Source organism: Leuciscus leuciscus, assembly GCF_965113295.1.
Source record: "Leuciscus leuciscus genome assembly, chromosome: 12".
In the NCBI taxonomy this organism is placed as follows: domain Eukaryota; kingdom Metazoa; phylum Chordata; class Actinopteri; order Cypriniformes; family Leuciscidae; genus Leuciscus; species Leuciscus leuciscus.
Window position 1 is genome coordinate 4548284 of NC_138736.1, and position 18184 is coordinate 4566467.

The following is an 18184-nucleotide window of genomic DNA, read 5'->3' on the forward strand; positions in this document are numbered from 1 at the left end:
GTGATCATTAATCATTTACTCACCCTAGTGATGTTCCACCTGTACCACTTTTATCTGAAGGGACACAAAATTTCAGCCCTTTTAGCGCTGATTCTGAACAGCTGATAGAAAACACAAATCTTAATCCTAAACAATTAAATGCTTTGTTGTTGTAATTCTCTCTTAAAGCCACTAGAGGGCGTTTTATGGCATTTTTGATCAAATCTACATCTTAATCATAATCAAACCGATTTAATCAGAAATACTCAGCTAAATGTTTGCACAACCCTCAGAACACACCGCCTGACCCTGATATGAATGTGAGTTAAGACAAGAAGCCAACAGTTTACCAATTAAAAGGCCATATATTTAAGAAATGACACTTAGATATTGTCCAATCAGGTCAAATGTTACTTACATCCTAATAAAATTCTGTAAAACAAACAAACAAACAACAAAACATTATTTTAAAAGGTTCTACACTGACAAACTTTGTAGAATCTAGTTTCATTCTTCACTCATGTAATATAGCCCTCTATAAACAAGATAAATATAGTATCATACTATTCAAAATATAACATTTTATGGATATTAAGCGAAAACATAATATATAAATAGTATAAATTATGCTCTAACGGCAATTTAAACATGACGTCATCAATCTCCATGTAAAGTAAAATTCAAAACAAGTTTCTGACAAAGTAGAAAAGGCTGAATCTTGAGGGATGCGATCCGACTCGAGTGCTACAGGCTGTACAGAACATTATGTGGAGCTACAAACACTGAATATGCATATGAGTTTATAACAGCACTATGTGTGGGTACATAGTGTCCTTTAGTACCAGCATTGGTTCTGATTAACGTTACAGCCATTTTTGCAGCTGCTGGACTGGAAGGAGACCCCCATCATACTGAGTGGTGGAGGGGGAGAAGAGGTGCAGTACACTTGCAGTCCAGCAGGAGGAGCCAAACACTGGCTCTGCCCAGCCTGTCCTGACACCAGCACCGCAGAGGGATACGACTGTTGCTGCTGCGGGACCTTGTTATGAGAGACACAACACATGGACATACATTTTAGTCAAAATAATTATTTTAATCTTTCCTGTGTGTGTATATATATATATATATATATATATAATTAAAATATTGAGATATATATAAAAAAAATTTTTTAAATGTGTAGTAAATATATTAACAAAAATATTAAAATAATAATTATAGATACATTTTTAGAATTTGTAATTATAATTGTTATAATTTTTTTATTAACATTAATATTTATAATTATATATTTGTATATTATTTGATATGTTTGTATATTATTTTCTTTAATATTAATCATATATACATTTTTAGAATGTTATAATATTTTACTATTTCTATTAATATTTTTAATATAAAATTAATATATTATTAGAAATATTTAAATACAATAATATTGAGAATAATAATACTTATAATAATAAATGCATTTTTATATATGTATATACACATACACACACACACACACACACACGTGTGTGTATGTACTGTATGTATAATTAATGACCTTTTTTATAATAAACATTCAATTTGATTTAGAATTATAAGGTTCTATCTCCACTTTTGGTCGAAATTGAGTTTTTGACATAATCTGATCCATTAGGTGTTTATTAATGCCTGTGTGGTGTTAATTTTGTAAAAAAAAATATTTTGTTAGTAGTTATTAATAAAATAAAAAGGTTCCATCTCTCCATTGCCAGCTGGGATGTAAAAACTTTGATGCTCAATATCTCAGAACTACCCTAAACGGAGACAGAACCTTATAATTCTAAGCTCACGATATATTAACCTATCAATAAAATGTGCATGGACTGGAATTCCAAACTCAGTTTTCTGTAGTTTGTTTATTTGCATCAGTACCTGATAGGAGGACACGGATGGGTAATGTCCCATAATGCTTTGCTGTGTTTGGGGTAGAATCTGATTTCCCATCATGCCTGGGCAGCCTTGTTGGTTAGACATCACAGGCGGGTATCCTGTTGAGAGAAATGTTGACAAATATGTGTGAGATTTTATTAATTGTATAGTGAGTAAATAACAGAGCAAATTCAATGAATGTTTTTTCTTTGTTTATTTATTTATAAATGTATTTTTATGCATGTATACACAACACAGAGACTTGAACGTCTATATACATCTCATATGAGAGCTGATATGAATAGCAGGAAAAGAGACCGGTTCACTGTGAGACCAGTGACACCATCTCTTACAGTGTAACGGCCCCCTCTCCTACTACTGAGACTCAGCGTAAGGGACACAGATCTCCATGTGTACCTGTTTGTGTGCTGTAACTGCCCGCTGCGTACTGTTGAGCTGCACTGGGACACTGAACAGGGTAACTGTACACTGAAACCTAAGAGGGCACACCAGAATTGACTCATAATTAGACATACAGTATGACATTACACCGTATCTCATGACTCATTGATGAAGAAGTACCTGGTTGCTCTGCTGAGTCGGAGGGGGCGGGGCTGTGTGAGGGGGCGGGGCTGTGGGAGGAGCCAGTGTCATTCCAGGACTCATGTAACTGTCTGAAGCGTAGCTGTGGGTGGGTGGAGCATAGCTGTGTGGGGGTGGAGCATAGCTCTGTGTGGGCGGAGCATAGCTTTGTGTGGGCGGAGCATAGCTGTGTGTGGGCGGAGCTCCTTGCACATAGAATGAAGACATATCTGGAAGATCCCCTGATGACTGGTGACTCAAGGTCATGTGACCAAACTTAGAGCTAATGTCTTCCCTCTAGGAAGCAAAAAATAAGCTTGTCATGTACTGTATGTATATATATATATATATATATATACACATATATATCAATACATATATATCACTTACAGTCTGTTCTATTGGGTGTTGCTGAGAGGTAGAAACGTTTAACTGCTGAGGTGGAAGGTAGGTCACCGAGGAGTACTGAACCTAAAGCAGAAATGAGAGGACAGGTTGTGGATTTTGTTGATTTTATATAAAGAAAATTTTGTCTGGGACTATATTACAGAAACTTCCTTTCTTAATTCAATATGTAAGATTTAAAAACAATTCCTATGGTTACTAAACATGCAGTACATGATAGGATTGGATAGGATGTTTCTGTTACAGTCCCAGAATATTATAACGTACAGCAAGAGAAATGTAGGTTCATTTTGAGATTTGCTAAAGATTACATTTAACTTGTTTTATTAAACTATTACTGTTTTTAAAGATTAACTAGATTAACTAAGGTAATCTAAATGTATAAACAGGTCAAATGAGCATGAAAAATCAATTGTACAATATCGACCAATACAGATATATAAAACAAAATCAGACTACCGATATATTGTGCACCACGAGTCTCCATTATAATTTCACTCACCTGTGGGACACCATGGCTTGCTATTGGCTGCTGCTGAGGAGGAGGGGGCGGGGCTTGTGACTGTACTGGTGGGTTGTAAACAGCTGGAGTTCCATCAGGATTCAGAAATGGCTGCCCTAAGGACATGTTCATTGTTGGATGAGAGAGATTTTTTGGTGTGTAGACTTGAGCCCTATTCGGACGGGACTAGTTTAACATGGAGAGGACGGGGTAAAGTAATAATTACCAGAGCTTCTCTGGGATTTTAGTCCCGTCTGAATGTGCCATCTCAGCAATCAGATTACCTTCAGTAAAAAGGTCCAGAAAAATTACCTCAGGTGAAACTAATCCCGTGCGAATACACCCGCTGTAAATATGTACGTAAATATCATTTCCTGTTTGAAAGTAGTTTTCTGCGGTTTTTCCAAGTATGGAGACGCTTGAAAAAGCATTCAGTCGAGTTCTAGACGCTGGGACGAGTCTGTGGCAAAACTCAAGTGTTTTCCACACACCATTCAGATCAGAAAGAAGATCGAAAGCACTTGTTAGAGGCACAAAACATCTTTTAGCGTTAGGTAAGGGCCTATTACCAACACAATCCAATCTGAAGTTAATTAATCGTTCGACTGGATATAATATATATACATACATATATATAAATATAAATATAGGTTATATGTGTTTGCGCACGTGATATCAGGAAGTAGCAGGGCCGGCCCGAGGCATAAGCGAACTAAGCGGCTGCTTGGGGCCCCCTTGCCACCAGGGGGCCCCAAATCGAGTTTTTTTTTTTTTTTTTTTACATATTAATTAACTTAAACAAGTGACATAAATGAATGAAAGGATTAATAATTAAAGACAAGAAAATTCTGATTTCATGAACAATATACCTGCCTACAACTGCTGCTGTGTCTGCCAGTGTTTGAGTCATGCGCATAACCTCGTGCGCATAGACAATTTGTGCGCAGTCACGGTAATGTAATGTTAAGCCATGTCACAAAATTTTTTATTTGATCAATGATTTATCCTTTAAATGTAATGATATTCAGAACAGAACAAGAATAAAAAAATAACTATAAACAAGCCAAAACGAAATAATTTAAAGAGAAAGTGAAAGTAAGCGGCGTTGGGCTCACGTATCTCTCTCATTAGAATCAAAATGTTTCAACATTTGCGATGGATTTGGATGGTAAACTATTCTTTATCATAGGCTTTGTACTTCACTCATGTTCCAATAGAGCATCACAGTCCCGCCCACAGCCCGAGAGCGCTTCGGTGCCGGAAGTAAATTTCCCATTCATTTCTCCCATTGACGTTTTCGAAAATCCGTATCTAAAGAGTTTTAGAGCATGTCTGAGGATAACCAGCTACGGCTGAACTCATAGGCATACAACATATCATTTCGAGTGAAAAAACGGCGAGAAAATCCAAAAAAAGTCAAAGGTACAAGACTGTGTACATATTTTCATTTCCGAGCGAAGGAACTACTCATCCCATAAACCACCGCGCCTCACTGAAGTCGACTGAAGCCACAACCGCGAAAGAGCCTTTAGAGCGACTTTAAAATCTGACGACAGCCACGCGAACTTTTTCTTGTGCCGTTTATAGCAGTTCTTTCAGTAGTAATCGTGTAAATAGACTGGAAAGCATGGCTGGTGGTCCGCGGCTCACGGGTGCAGATCTGGCAGTCCGCGCGGCGTTCTGCTCATCAGTTTCAGCGGCCCACGGGCAGGTTGCTGACAAATGCCTCAACAATTTCCCACTTGTGATCCATGCTCATTTTATTCATGAAGTTATAGTTCATCCTTAATTTTAATAACATTTAATGTATTTTCTTAATAACAACAAGTGAAAATTAAAAAGTGAAGGTCAGCAAACCAGAAAGTGCATCATATTCAGTTTATTAACTTGCCATAAATTATTACACAAATGTTCAGTAAATGCATGAAGAGCTCTCTATGGCTCTGGGTATGCCTAAGCTAAATATTGTTTTGACAGTGGCATCATAAAATGCTTGATATGACTCATACCATATATGAAGACTCCTCGGTTCAAATGTCACATCAGTGATACAGTGCAAAAAAACGCAACAGTTTTTTTTATTTATCTTGAGTCTTCACGAACTTTCGCGGGGTTTACACGAGCTCCACCAATCAGATGCATCACTGTGGGATTGTGGGATTGTTTAGGATTGTGGGTAATGAAGTACTTCTCCAAGACATCGCGAATAAAAGGCATTTATCTCAAAACAAGGTTAGTGCCCCATGAACTTTTGGCGGTTATATGAGCATATACAATCGCTTAGTACAGCCGTAGCTGGTTTTAAGTCTACCATGTATGGTTACGTTTTTATGGCTTATACCCCAACTGTCAATGGAGAAATTGTATTGAATTTTTACTTCCGGCACCGGCTGTGGGCGGGACTGTGATGCTCTATATCGACGGAAAAAATCATCCTCTTCACGCGCGCAAAAATGTGCTTGGAAACATCACAGTAGTGCGGTGCTTACGCTGAATGGTATGAATTGTACTACTGACTATTTAAACAGAGCAGTGTAATTTTTATATGTTAGGTTGACTATTTTATTATTATATTTTATTACGGCTATAACGAACAGGCTGCGATGTCAAGATTGCAATGCTGGAATATGTTGTGTGTGTGTGTGTGTGAGGCGCGGGCGCGATCGAACAGCGGAAACATAAAAACATACTCCGTCATTTCATACAAGACATCATTCAAACTGCAAAGTGTTGCAAAACGTTGGAGGATATTTTGCGAATAAATAATTAAAAAATTTTTGTGACAGTTTGTTTTCAGAAGTTTCAAAGAGTTAGTAAAAGAGTAAAGAAAAAGTTAAAACATTTTCAAGTATCTATTTTTTATTAAGTATTTATTTTGTATTAATACATAACCTCATTGTATTAATTTATAATGTAACATTGTGTCAATAATCGTCAAGCACAGGTGACTCTGCGTGGTGGGAGGGGGCCCCCAAATCAAATTCTGCTTAGGGCCCCCAAAAGGCTCGGGCCGGCACTGGGAAGCAGCGTAATACGCACATGACGACAGGACGGTAACGGCGATGCGTAAATCGAGTTACTCCTCCCACTTCCTGCCACTTTTACTGAGATCTCTTATCCCGTGCAAATTGGCCATTAATATTACAGACGTCCTGTGGTAAAATTACATTACTCCATCTACCCTTGTCCGAATAGGGCTTTAGAGTCAGTGTGAACCAATGAGTCAGCTTCTACTCAGTGACTTTTTTATGTGTGTGTGTGTGTGTGTGTGTGTGTGTGTGTGTGTGTGTGTGTGTGTGTGTGTGTGTGTGTGTGTGTGTGTTTTTCTATCCCGGTGGGGACTACGCACACATGGGGACTCATGTCACTCTGGGGACCGAAATTGAGATCCCCATGGGTACACAAGCTTATAAATCATACAGAAAGCAGAATGCATTATAAATATAAAAAAGCAGAAAGTTGTGTGTGAAGGGTAGGTTTAGGGGTCGGGTTAGTGTCAGAATATACAGTTTGGACAGTATAAAAATCATTACGTCTATGGAGAGTCCTCACAAAGATAGCGAACCAGACTGTGTGTGTGTGTGTGTGTGTGTGTGTGTACCTGTATGTGGATTCAGTAAGATGCTCCCAGGAGGTATGGATGACTCAGCAGGAACGAGAATGTAAGCAGGGCTGTTGTTGGGTGGAGCGTATGATAGCGATGACTCAGACACTGTTGGATTGATCACACAGAAACAACAGCAGATCAGAAACTTTATGAAGGATTCTGCACTATTTCTAGGCCACTAATCAAATAAGGACATTTATGACATCGATCATGTGACTCTTTGTACAGCACAAGGATGCTCTTTGGATCATCTGAAATTATGCTGAATCATGCTGTAATTTAGGAAAAAATATTAAGACATTCTATGTAATTTTTACATAGAATCTTTCAATGCTATGCTAATAATAACATTTGAGATCTCATTTGTTAGCATTAGTTGAGCATTATATTTTTACTGCATTTATTTATTTAATGTAAGTTAATGAAAATATTATTCATGATAGTTCACAGTGCAATATTAACTACTGTTATAGATACAACTTTTTAATCCTAAAATGTATTAGTAAATGTAAATGATATTAACATGAACTAAGATTAATAAAAGCTGTACATTGTTAGTTCATGTTAACTAATGGTCAGTGTTATTTTTGCACCTTGTTTGCAGAGTTTGGAGCTGCTGTCTGAACGAGATTTAGAGGTCCATGTTGAGCTGTCTGAATCTGTGCTGCTCCAGGGTCGAGGGTCATTCCAGTGCGAGTCCAGCTCAAAACTGCTCTGCCTGCTGCCGGACAGCCGACCCGACCCGTCCCGGTTACCCCTGCACAACTCAAAATCACTCATAATCAGTTGTTGAATGAAGTTTGAGTTAGTCATTTTCTCAGTTTAAAATTAAGTTAAAAGCATTAAAGAGAACCTTGTATTTGTTTTTGGGCTCTACTAGAATAGGTATTTATGCTTAAATGCTCAAAAAACATTATTTTATACATATTCTCCATTGTTGCAGCTCCTCTCTTCCGAGTCTGTCAGTAACGCTCTGTTTAGTTCCTGTCTCTATGAAGCCCCTCCTTCTGAAAAGCACAGTGTGCTCTGATTGGTCGGCTGGATCAGTGTGTTGTAATTGGTCAACCGCTTTGAGCGTGTTTGGGAAATGTCACTCCCCTTACCATAACCGCCAGTTTCAACTAACTCAACCAGGCCCCGCCCCTTTATTCTGCGTATGCCTTGGGCGGGAATTATTTAAATGAGGAATATTGTGACGTGTTCGTTCCTGGAAGAAAACTCAAGACTACAATGGAGGCGTTTCAGGGAGTTCAGAAACACTGACATAGAGAATAACTCCCGCTAGAGGGACTTTGTTGGTATCTTTGCAGAGCTTTTCATGCTCAAACAGCAACATTACACATAAAGAAAGTTGAACATGTAAACAAGCATCATAGGTCCTCTTTAAAGGTGTTGAAAGTGATTTTTTGGAACATCACATAAATTGTTTCTAAAAATAACTAAAATAACACCTGTGTGTGTCAGCAGCCTTTTTAGCCAATCAGAGAACAATCTTTCTTTCCTCGAACATATCTTTATTGATCGGATTATGGAGAGAAATAATTTCTCACCTAAAGAGCTGGCGTCTTCTCTGGGTCTCCGTGAGAATACTGCTGTCATCTAGACCTCTAAACACAGATATACAAATATAAATAAGAGAAGAGAAATGTTGAAGTGCAGCCAATTTATTTATAATCATTATATTGATAAAATTGCATATATAAATTTAAACCAGTTACATGGTTTACAAAATATTGATTACTTTGTTTTGAAGAGCAGTTATTTCATATTTTAATAATATTATATTTATTGTATATGTATTTAAATGCAACATTTCATACATGTTCTTAATATTAAACATTAAGAGAGGTTTACCTGGTCTCAATATAAACACTCTGTGAAAGACCAGCGGGCTGAAAAATAAAAGAGCACAAAATAAGAGGACAAACTTTAATGTACTACCAAAGACTTTAGATGTACAAACACAGGGCACTCATATTACTATGAATGGAAGAAACTGCAACGCTCAATATGGTGGAATAAGCCACACCTTCTAAATAAAAGAGCCAATCACTGATTGGTCAAATCATAACTTATGACTGCACATGTGCATTGGCTGATCCAGCCTGAAAAAGGCCGGTTTTTGTAATGATTTGAGCATTGAGAAACCAAATTTATGAGACAGTTGTTGTCAGATTTCATTAATGATTTCAAATATGAAATTTAATCGTACGCTTGTTGAACAGCATCGGAAAATTTGATGTTTCCTTCATTCAACGAGATAGGAGCTGCACATGCATGACTGAGAGGCGATGAAATGATTTGTCTTAAACGGATTTTTGTAACTCTGTGGGCCATATTTTAACGATCTGAAACGCAAGTAACTTTGTGGGCGGGTCTCGGGCGCTGTTGCTATTATACCGGCGGCATAAATGACTCGCCCGACGCAAATCTAAAATGGGTTGGTCTGAAGTAGCTTCATTACTCATAGGTGTGGTTTGGGCGTGACGTGAAATAAACCAATCAGAGCGTCATCTCACATTCCCTTTAAGAGCAGGAGCGCTTGTTCCATGGCGGATTGCTATTATAACGGTGGATTTGCCAGACTCACGCCAGGAGCGGTTCACAGCCGAGGAGACCGACGATCTCGTCAGGGCCGTAAAACACAGAGAAGTGACATTGGGGATGGAGAAACCCACCCAAATTAGCTTCGGTTAAACAGGCGTATGATAATTTGGGTAAATGTGTAAGCTAGATTTATGCCTATTTTTTCACATCTTCATGGACACAACAATGATTTCCCTCGTGTGTTCATATTTTTCCTTGTAATAATGTATGATTTGCAAAAATGAAAACTGCTGCTTCTGTCTAGATAAGAGAATTAAAGTGTATGCGTGTTGTGCACACGCTACATTGATTATGGTCAAGCATGCACCCTTAAAATAGCATCTGAATAACATTTTCCTGGTCAGTGGCGGAATTGTTTTCTGAAACTGCAAAATAGCACCAGGGAACGTTTGCGCCGAAACACGCCTCCTCTTTTCACTGAACCGCCCCGGGGAGTGCAAGTTCACTCCTTAGTTTACCAGCGTGCGTCTGTGGAGGGAAAAGTCCGCTGTGCGTTGGGTGCAAAATGGGAATGATACATGCGTCGGTGTACAAAGTCAATTGCGCTGGGTGCAAGATAGGGCCCTACGTGCGCGTGTTCAGTGTTTTCTTACGTCCTGTGAGAATATGCGTTCCCGTACTCTCTGGTACTCCTCCTCTCTCTCCTCTATTGACTTGCTTCTCATCTGATCTTTGAGAGAGGGAACCCTCAGCTGTAAAAAACAACAGCAGACGTGCAGACGAGAGTTAACCAGCCGCAAAGATCAGAGCTATTAGAGGAGCCGTTGCTAGCTCTTCATACCCAAGTGATCAGTGAAGTGTGCATTTGTCCAGACCTGACTGTCTTCTTTCTCCTGACTGGTGTCTCTTTTCAGTATTGATCTTCTTTCCTCTGTCTTCTCCTCCTGAACATGTTCAGCAAACCGATGTTCTGGTCTGAAAAAACATTATGTTACCCCCACATTCATTCCTTCATAAATGCACTTATATAACAGACACGTACATCCTGGAATTGCAGGTTTTGTTGATGATAACCGCTTTTCCACTGTGATCCACATTGTGTTCCAGACCAAAATAAGCTGCGACCCTGTGGACAAGCATCCTATGATACGAGGACATCTGAGGGAACTTTTTATAGGAACTACAGAGAGAGAGAGAGACATTATATCACATTACAAATGTGTCTATCTCTAAACCATGCAAGACATGCATGGAACGGTACCTGTTGTCTGTCATAAAGTCAGTCATGTCCTGGTCGAGCTTTAAGAGCATCAGTCGGTCCCTGCAAGCCAAAAATAAACAGATTCAGCACGAATGGAAGGAGGAGAATGAAGGGATATGTTCAGTATTTTACCCACCTGGGACTGCTCTTCAAAGTAGTGATTAAAAACTCCTCCAGATCAATTCCGGTGGAGTCGGTATACTCCAGACTGGGCTCTAAAACACACACATATGCATGGGATTACATTTTAGATATGCAAGGGATTGGAAGTATGTCTCAAAAATTAGGACTTTGAATCGATTGAACATAAATTAATCATAGGGTGGTTGTGGCGCAATGGATAAGACACATGCCTTTGGTGTGAGAGACCCGGGTTCGAATCCACTGTGAGACACCAATGTGTCCCTGAGCAAGACACTTAACCCCTAGTTGCTCCAGAGGTGTGCGACCTCTGACATATATAGCAATTGTAAGTCGCTTTGGATAAAAGCGTCAGATAAATGTAAATGTAATCAGCATTTTCTGCAATTAATTAATTGCAAGTAAGGAACATACAGTACAATTCAAAGGTTTGAGGGCAGTACATTTTTCTTTTAAAGAAATAAATACTTTTAGTTAACAAGGATGCAATTAAATTGATCAAAAGTGACATTTATAATGTTACAACAGATTTCCATGTCAAATAAAATGCTGGTATTTTGAACTCACAAAAAAATTATAATTGACAAAATATCAATAAATAAAAAATATTAATTGACAAAAATATTAATAAAACATTGATAATATTCAGAAATGTTTCTTGAGCAGCATATCAGCATATTAGGATGACTTATGAAGGATCATGTGACACTGAAGACTGGAGTAATGATGCTGAAAATTCAGCTTTGATCACAGGAATAAATTATATTTTAAAATATATTAAAACGGTTATTTTAAATTGTAATAATATTTCACAATATTACGTTTTTTTTTAATAGAATAAATAATGGAGCCTTTGGTGAGCATAAAATACATCTTTCAAAAACATAAACAAATCTTACCGACCCCAAACTTTTGAACGATATATCCTCAAATTAATTTAGAATCAATGAAAAGTCAAAAAAAAAAAAAAAAAAATTCTCATTTATTTTAAACACTTAAACTTTCCATGTTAATTGCAGAAATGAATGCATTATTTGTGAAGGATCTAGATGAAATATGTTTGCATTTTATGTGCACATACACAAATACACACACGCTAGGTCGATTACCTTTGGATAAACTTGTTTTTTTCGATGTGACGCTCTTCTCCTCTTCCTCCTCGTTGCACTCAGGACTGTCATCATGGTCACTAGATATAGCCGTCTTGCTCTCGTTTTCCTAAGACCAGACAGAACAGAGTTCCTTCACAAACTATATCATTCATTTCAAGGATGTAATAGATTAGGAGACCAAATGCAATATACCATTAAAAAATCCTTAATTCTTGGAACACTAACGAGAGCAGTGGCAACAGTCTTGATTCACTTACACATGTCCTATCCATCAGACTAATTTAACTTTAATGGTGGATGTAAGATTGTAAATGTGTTTTTAGGTGATAGAGAGAAAAGAAAGATGATTCTTACCTTGCTGTTCTCCTCAGTGGATAAAGACTCCTCACACACAGCTGTGCTCCGAACTAATTTCCCTTTGGCCTGTAACACACACACACACACATATTCATTCAATAACCCAAATAAATATTTTTTACTACAGAGGACTGTTCTCAGCGCACATTATTGCTGCATTATTTCAATCATAATATATACTGAACACAAAAGGATGTGGAGATATTTTTTTATATTGTCTTTTTATGGTTGTTGCCTTTTAAACTATTAACCTGATTTTTCTTTAAAGCAGTTTCCCAGCTTACAGGGAACGCTCAGAACTTAACGTTCTCAAAGTTACAAGCTAACGTTCCTCCAGTAACATTAATACAATGTTCATAAAACATTCACTGAAAAGTTAGAATAAAAACATTATTTTTAACATCGTTTACGGAGCGTTTTTTTCCCTTGAAACGACGTTCACCTGATATTTTTTTAAATGTTCTACTTGATTCAGAACGTTCAGAGAACATTCAAAAGTAACACAATGTTTGCAAAATGATAAAATGGAATGTTCCCTTAACAATCAGATAACCAAGAAAAAGCGTTTAAATTTTTTTTAAATTTAAATGATGGTTTGAACGGTCAGAGAATATTCAGAATTAACATGTAGTAAAAAGTAAAATCAACTTGGATGTTTAAGTAATTTCAACTTAAATTTTAGCAAAAGTTAAAGCAATATAAAAACATATGTTGTCATAACTAACTGATCGTGTAATTTTTTACAGTGTTCTTAGAACATTTATTTGTTAGCTGGGTTACAGTGTTTTTTTTTTATATTTTTGTATATTTTACAATATGCGGAATATAAATGAAATCTTAAATGCAAAGTATATAAATAGCCAATTCCAGCTTTCATTTGCCCAATTTCTATATTCCTACACTGAAAAAAAAAAAAAGATTAGTTGAATTTAATAAAGAAATTTATCGTAAGTGGTTGCACACAATTAATTTTAGCTGCATTTAAACAAATGCATTAAGTTGAACTTAATGCATTTGTTTAAATGTAGCTAAAATCAATTGTGTGCAACCACTTACGATAATTTTAAAAAAAATTAAATTCAACGAATCAGAATTTTTCAGTGTATAGGTGGAGATAAGATTTCTGACTTTTATATTGTTATGTCAAGATATTATTTTAAATACGTCACTATTTTCATTTAGCAAATGCAGCAGGAAGGCAGTGATGCTCTAGTGATTGTATTTCTTGAACATTGGATCAACACTACAGGGTGAAAAGTGTAACTATGCTATTTTTACACTATTTGAACCTGCTCTCGGACTGACTGAGAGATGCTGATGTGATTTACTTTATGAAGTTGGGTAACTATAGGGAGTGAATGCAGTGTTTAATGGTATTCTGCCGGAGACACATAACCGCTGAGGTTAAACAGTCTGCCGCAAATGCCATTTACCCACTAAGGAGAATGAATCAAAAAGCAATATTCTGCTGAGTATAAACCCATCAATCTCACATAAGCGTCTGGGAAGCTCGAAAGGTAAATAAACTCATACATGAAATGAATGCTCTACACAGGGAGGGTGTTTTAATAATTAGATTCAATTGCAATCCTACCTTCAGTTTCTTTTTAAGTTGTCCATCTGATTTTGGCTGCTTTAAAAAAAAAAAAAAAAAAAAAAAAAAACATGATTAAAGGAAAAGGATAGGAGGAAATTAAACAAGGAAGAAGCTGAAGAGTAAAATGATCAAAGGTGTTGGATCTGGATTTTCACCTGGCTGGATTTATGACAATCCTCAGTATCTGGGGTACAGCATGGAGGTGGAGTCTCCTCCATAGTGCATTCTGGGAGATTTTCAGATTCTCCTGTTTCGGACATCTTGAAGTTTGCGGATTCAAAGGTCATATCAGTTATTGGCCACCATACGCCCCATGACCGTCCGAGCCAATGAATACAGAGACAAGATGTCTTCTTTTCTTGCTCCGCTCTTCTCTTCTCTTGCCGGAACAGATGGCTAGATTATTATTTAGTAAAGAACATCTCAGAACAAAAATCCTTCTCAAATCTGTAATCATTTATTTATTATGAGCAATATGCCAGGTATATATATATATATTTTACATACAAGATACTCAGCTGACAGTCAGAGTCATATAAGCTCAAATAGGTGATTAATTAAGCTTCCAACCAAGTATCAATAGTTATGAAATATCATTATTTTTCATTCAGGTCATAAACTGATTTGCCTGGACTCAAGTTACAATGAAATGAAACTAAACGCATAATTGTGCAAAATAAATAGACTTTAAAAAAAATAGTTTTGTTGTTGATGTCAAATGCTGTTCTTCCAATCACACAATATTTTGGTATAAATTCATATGTCATTTGGTAGAAAGCTAGATTAATTAGACATGCCAACACAGACAGACTGTGTAACATCTTCAGAAATTATGAAAAAGACTACACAGGGTAAAAATAAATATTCATTTTCAACAAGGATAAGCATGGTTCGTGCCAACCGCAATGAGTCGTGTGGCAAATTAATAGCTGAAATGTTAAAACTCACGAGAATAATAATTCTTTAAAAAGTGCTCAACCAATAAAAACCAAGTGAATTAAAAAGTCAGTTTTCCGGTTCTTTCTGTCATGGTAACAGTTTTAGGCCTATGCAGATCAAAGTATTCTTAATACATTTATAATTGATTTTAAGGATATTTTAGTTTATTTTTTTTGCATGATAACAGATACTGGTGCTTACTGTTTAATGTAAAATCTTGAAGCAAAACCAGTTGAGAAGCTCTCCAGCAATGCTGATGTGGATAAAAATACCTATGCGTGTAAGAGGTCTGCATTGACTGTGCATGTATTTTGTGCAGCTCTTTTCATAGCAGTGGCAGGTGCTGTAAGTTATATTCCTAGAATGAAGACTCCCTGAATGGAAAGCACACACACACACACACACACACACACACACACACACACACACACACACACACACACACACACACACACACACACACACACACACACACACACACACACACACACACACACACAGTTTGGAAAGACTGTATCCTTCACTAATGTCATCACTCTCATCATGTTTGAACTCGTCTTCATGTCTGACAACTGAGTCACTGACTCACTTTGGCCAGTGTTAAACCATACGCCTCCACACACACACACACACACACACACACACACACACACACACACACACACACACACACACACAGCAGCTCTATCACTTCATCAGGTGTTTTCTGGGTTAGCTAACAGGTGCTTCAAACGTGGATGTAAAATAATTGTATGACAGAGTTGCCATCTTACATCTGATGAACAGCAGCACATTGCTCAGGGTTTTTGGCCACTGACTAACCCTTACATAAATGTAGGCCTACATAGTTTCTGCAAAAACATCATAGAACAGATATAGCCTAGGCTACTAGTTAGCCTACTAAAGTAAATATGGTGTTCTATATTCATTTTATTATTATATTTTGATGTTATCGTAATGTGGTGTATATAATAATAAAAAGTATCCAGGAATTTAATCTAAAAAAATATATTATAATAACAATAAAGGATTGTTCGGAGCGGTTTTCTTTCTTGTTTGCAGAGCGGGAAATATAAACCCCGGCCTGGATCTCGAACGGTGTAATTACAGAACGCTATGAGCAGGGCGGGAAAATCACTCCACTCCACTCCTATACGAAGTTCCAGTCCGTCTTTCAGGCCGGTTTTTTTTTTTTTTTTTTTTTTTGCTTGGCGAAGATCAAACCGTGATGTTTGGCTTTTTATGGAATTCTTGTCCCCTTTGGTTCGGTGGAGAAAAAAGAACTAATTTATGTCAGAAACGTAAGTTACTCGATATTAACTACTAATTAAAAGTTACTCATTTTCAGAACTGTTGTGACTGTGAGCAACATTCACAATCAAACTGTAGTGCTTTAATACTGCTTAAAGAGATAGTTCACCCAAAAATGAAAACGTGTCATATTTAGGCTACTCACTCCAAACATTATGAATTTCTTATTTACTTTACTATTATGAACTATCCCTTTAAATGAACTGTCCTACTTTAAACAATGTACTAAACTTTGATTTTTGATGACAGTAGTCATCCAACCTAAACCAACTCCGTTTTAATCTAGTAACATTAAATGAAGTTAATATAGCACATTGGCTGACGTTATGGTTATTTGGTTACCATATAATTCTTGTGGAGCTATAGTGCGTATAAGCATGTGGAGAAGTTGTGCGCACATACAAACACACACGCGCTCTGCAGAATAGCGCAAAGATCTGTGTTCAGAGATACAATCTGTCTGTCTGTCAGCTTGAAGGTGTAGCAGCCGAGATGGGCTTCGGTTTCCACCACTACGTCGCATTCCTGGTTCAGTCTGACTGGCACGGGTTATATTTGGAGCGGCTGTTGGGATCTCAGACTGTCACTGACGCACGAGCGACGCAGGAGCAGCTGTGCTTTCTAAAAACTACCCAGACCATTGCTCTTTTTTTTAACAACCCTGAACCCAACATCAGACTATATATCAACAGACCAATTCGTCATACAATAGCTCTAATATATATATATATATATATATATATATATATAATATTATTATTTTATTTTTTTCTCAGCAAAATATTTTGAACTCAAGAAAACTAATGTTAGTATCAAAATGATCCAGACAATGATGCCCTTTCAGTGTGATATGATTGTGGTTATGATGACTAAATTATGGTTACACAGAACTCTTGACAACACGCCACAGTGTAAAATCGCGCGCCTCGAAATGCTTCTAATGACGAGCAAACGCATGAGAGACAGCAGACTTTGCTTACCTGTGTGTAACGCGAGCCGAACAAACAGTTGAACTGGTCAGGATTGAGCGCTTGTGTCTCCGGTGAGCTTGTCAAACATCTTCTGTTTCTGACAGACTCACACACGCCACGCGCGCTCAACACACTCAATTAAACACACGCGCGCGCTCTCGTGTGTGCTCAGCCTCTTCCTGGCACTCACGCTGCGCGCTCACAGACACACACACACACACACACACACACACAAGCACAGAGCCGGTAAAAAAAAAAAAAAAAAAACCTAGACATCCAATCCACATTAGTTAGATGTGAGGAAAGTATACGTTAAGCAAAAAATATAAAAATAACTCGTCTCGTCTGACACAATGGCAACTGATTCATAATTGTCAGATTGCCTAAACCAAAAATGTCCCATGTGGTAATAGTTTTGGCCAATTAAAAGTAGAACTGTAAAATCATAATAAATGGGTATCCTCCTCCAGTTCAGAGTAAGAACCTTTTTATTTGTTACAGTTTATAGCACAATTTTTTTCTATGGTAAATTTTGAATGATATTATTTATTCAATGTAGAAAATATATCCATGTTTCAGTATCTAATATATCCATGTTTCAAGATAGCTTCTAAGCTGTTTAATATTCTCATCTACAGATAAAAGTGTGAATTTCTCACACAAAGAGAACCACAAAATACTGCACCGAGCACCTGTTAGATGAAAAGATTATGCGACACTCAGAATGACACACACACACACACACACACACACACACACACGAGTGCATTTACCACAACTAGACTTCACAGCTGCAGAGTGACTCTTTCTACCATATGGCTTTAACGTTTCAGAGAATTGGAGATACAGTGTTTAGAAAGTGTATGAAACTGATAACACCTGATGCTGTCGGGCTCCTTAATTAAATGAATACACATTTATCAGCGTGCAGCTCTGGCAAAAACAAGAACATTATGTTTTCTTGAGGTGTGATA

General features: G+C 37.2%; 1 protein-coding gene across 3 annotated transcripts; it reads right to left on the reverse strand.

Moving 5' to 3' along the window:
* Positions 1 to 324: 324 nt before the first annotated feature.
* Positions 325 to 17400, reverse strand: arpp21 (cAMP-regulated phosphoprotein, 21). 3 transcript variants are annotated; one of them, XM_082185872.1, is made up of 20 exons: positions 17220 to 17399; positions 14145 to 14385; positions 13987 to 14022; positions 12390 to 12458; positions 12033 to 12141; positions 10919 to 10997; positions 10783 to 10842; positions 10564 to 10701; positions 10397 to 10496; positions 10175 to 10273; positions 8829 to 8866; positions 8525 to 8581; positions 7568 to 7731; positions 6969 to 7079; positions 3368 to 3483; positions 2851 to 2931; positions 2461 to 2757; positions 2296 to 2374; positions 1882 to 1997; positions 325 to 1018 (listed from the first exon to the last, which is right to left on the reverse strand). In XM_082185872.1, exons 2-20 carry the CDS (start codon positions 14274 to 14276, stop codon positions 815 to 817), a joined length of 2085 nt encoding a protein of 694 aa, XP_082041998.1. In that variant the 5' UTR covers positions 14277 to 14385; positions 17220 to 17399; the 3' UTR covers positions 325 to 814. The 3 variants fall into 3 exon arrangements, with proteins under 3 accessions (XP_082041998.1, XP_082041997.1, XP_082041999.1); XM_082185871.1 differs by having other exon boundaries at positions 13987 to 14025; XM_082185873.1 differs by lacking the exon at positions 10175 to 10273 and having other exon boundaries at positions 13987 to 14025; positions 17220 to 17400.
* Positions 17401 to 18184: the final 784 nt, after the last annotated feature.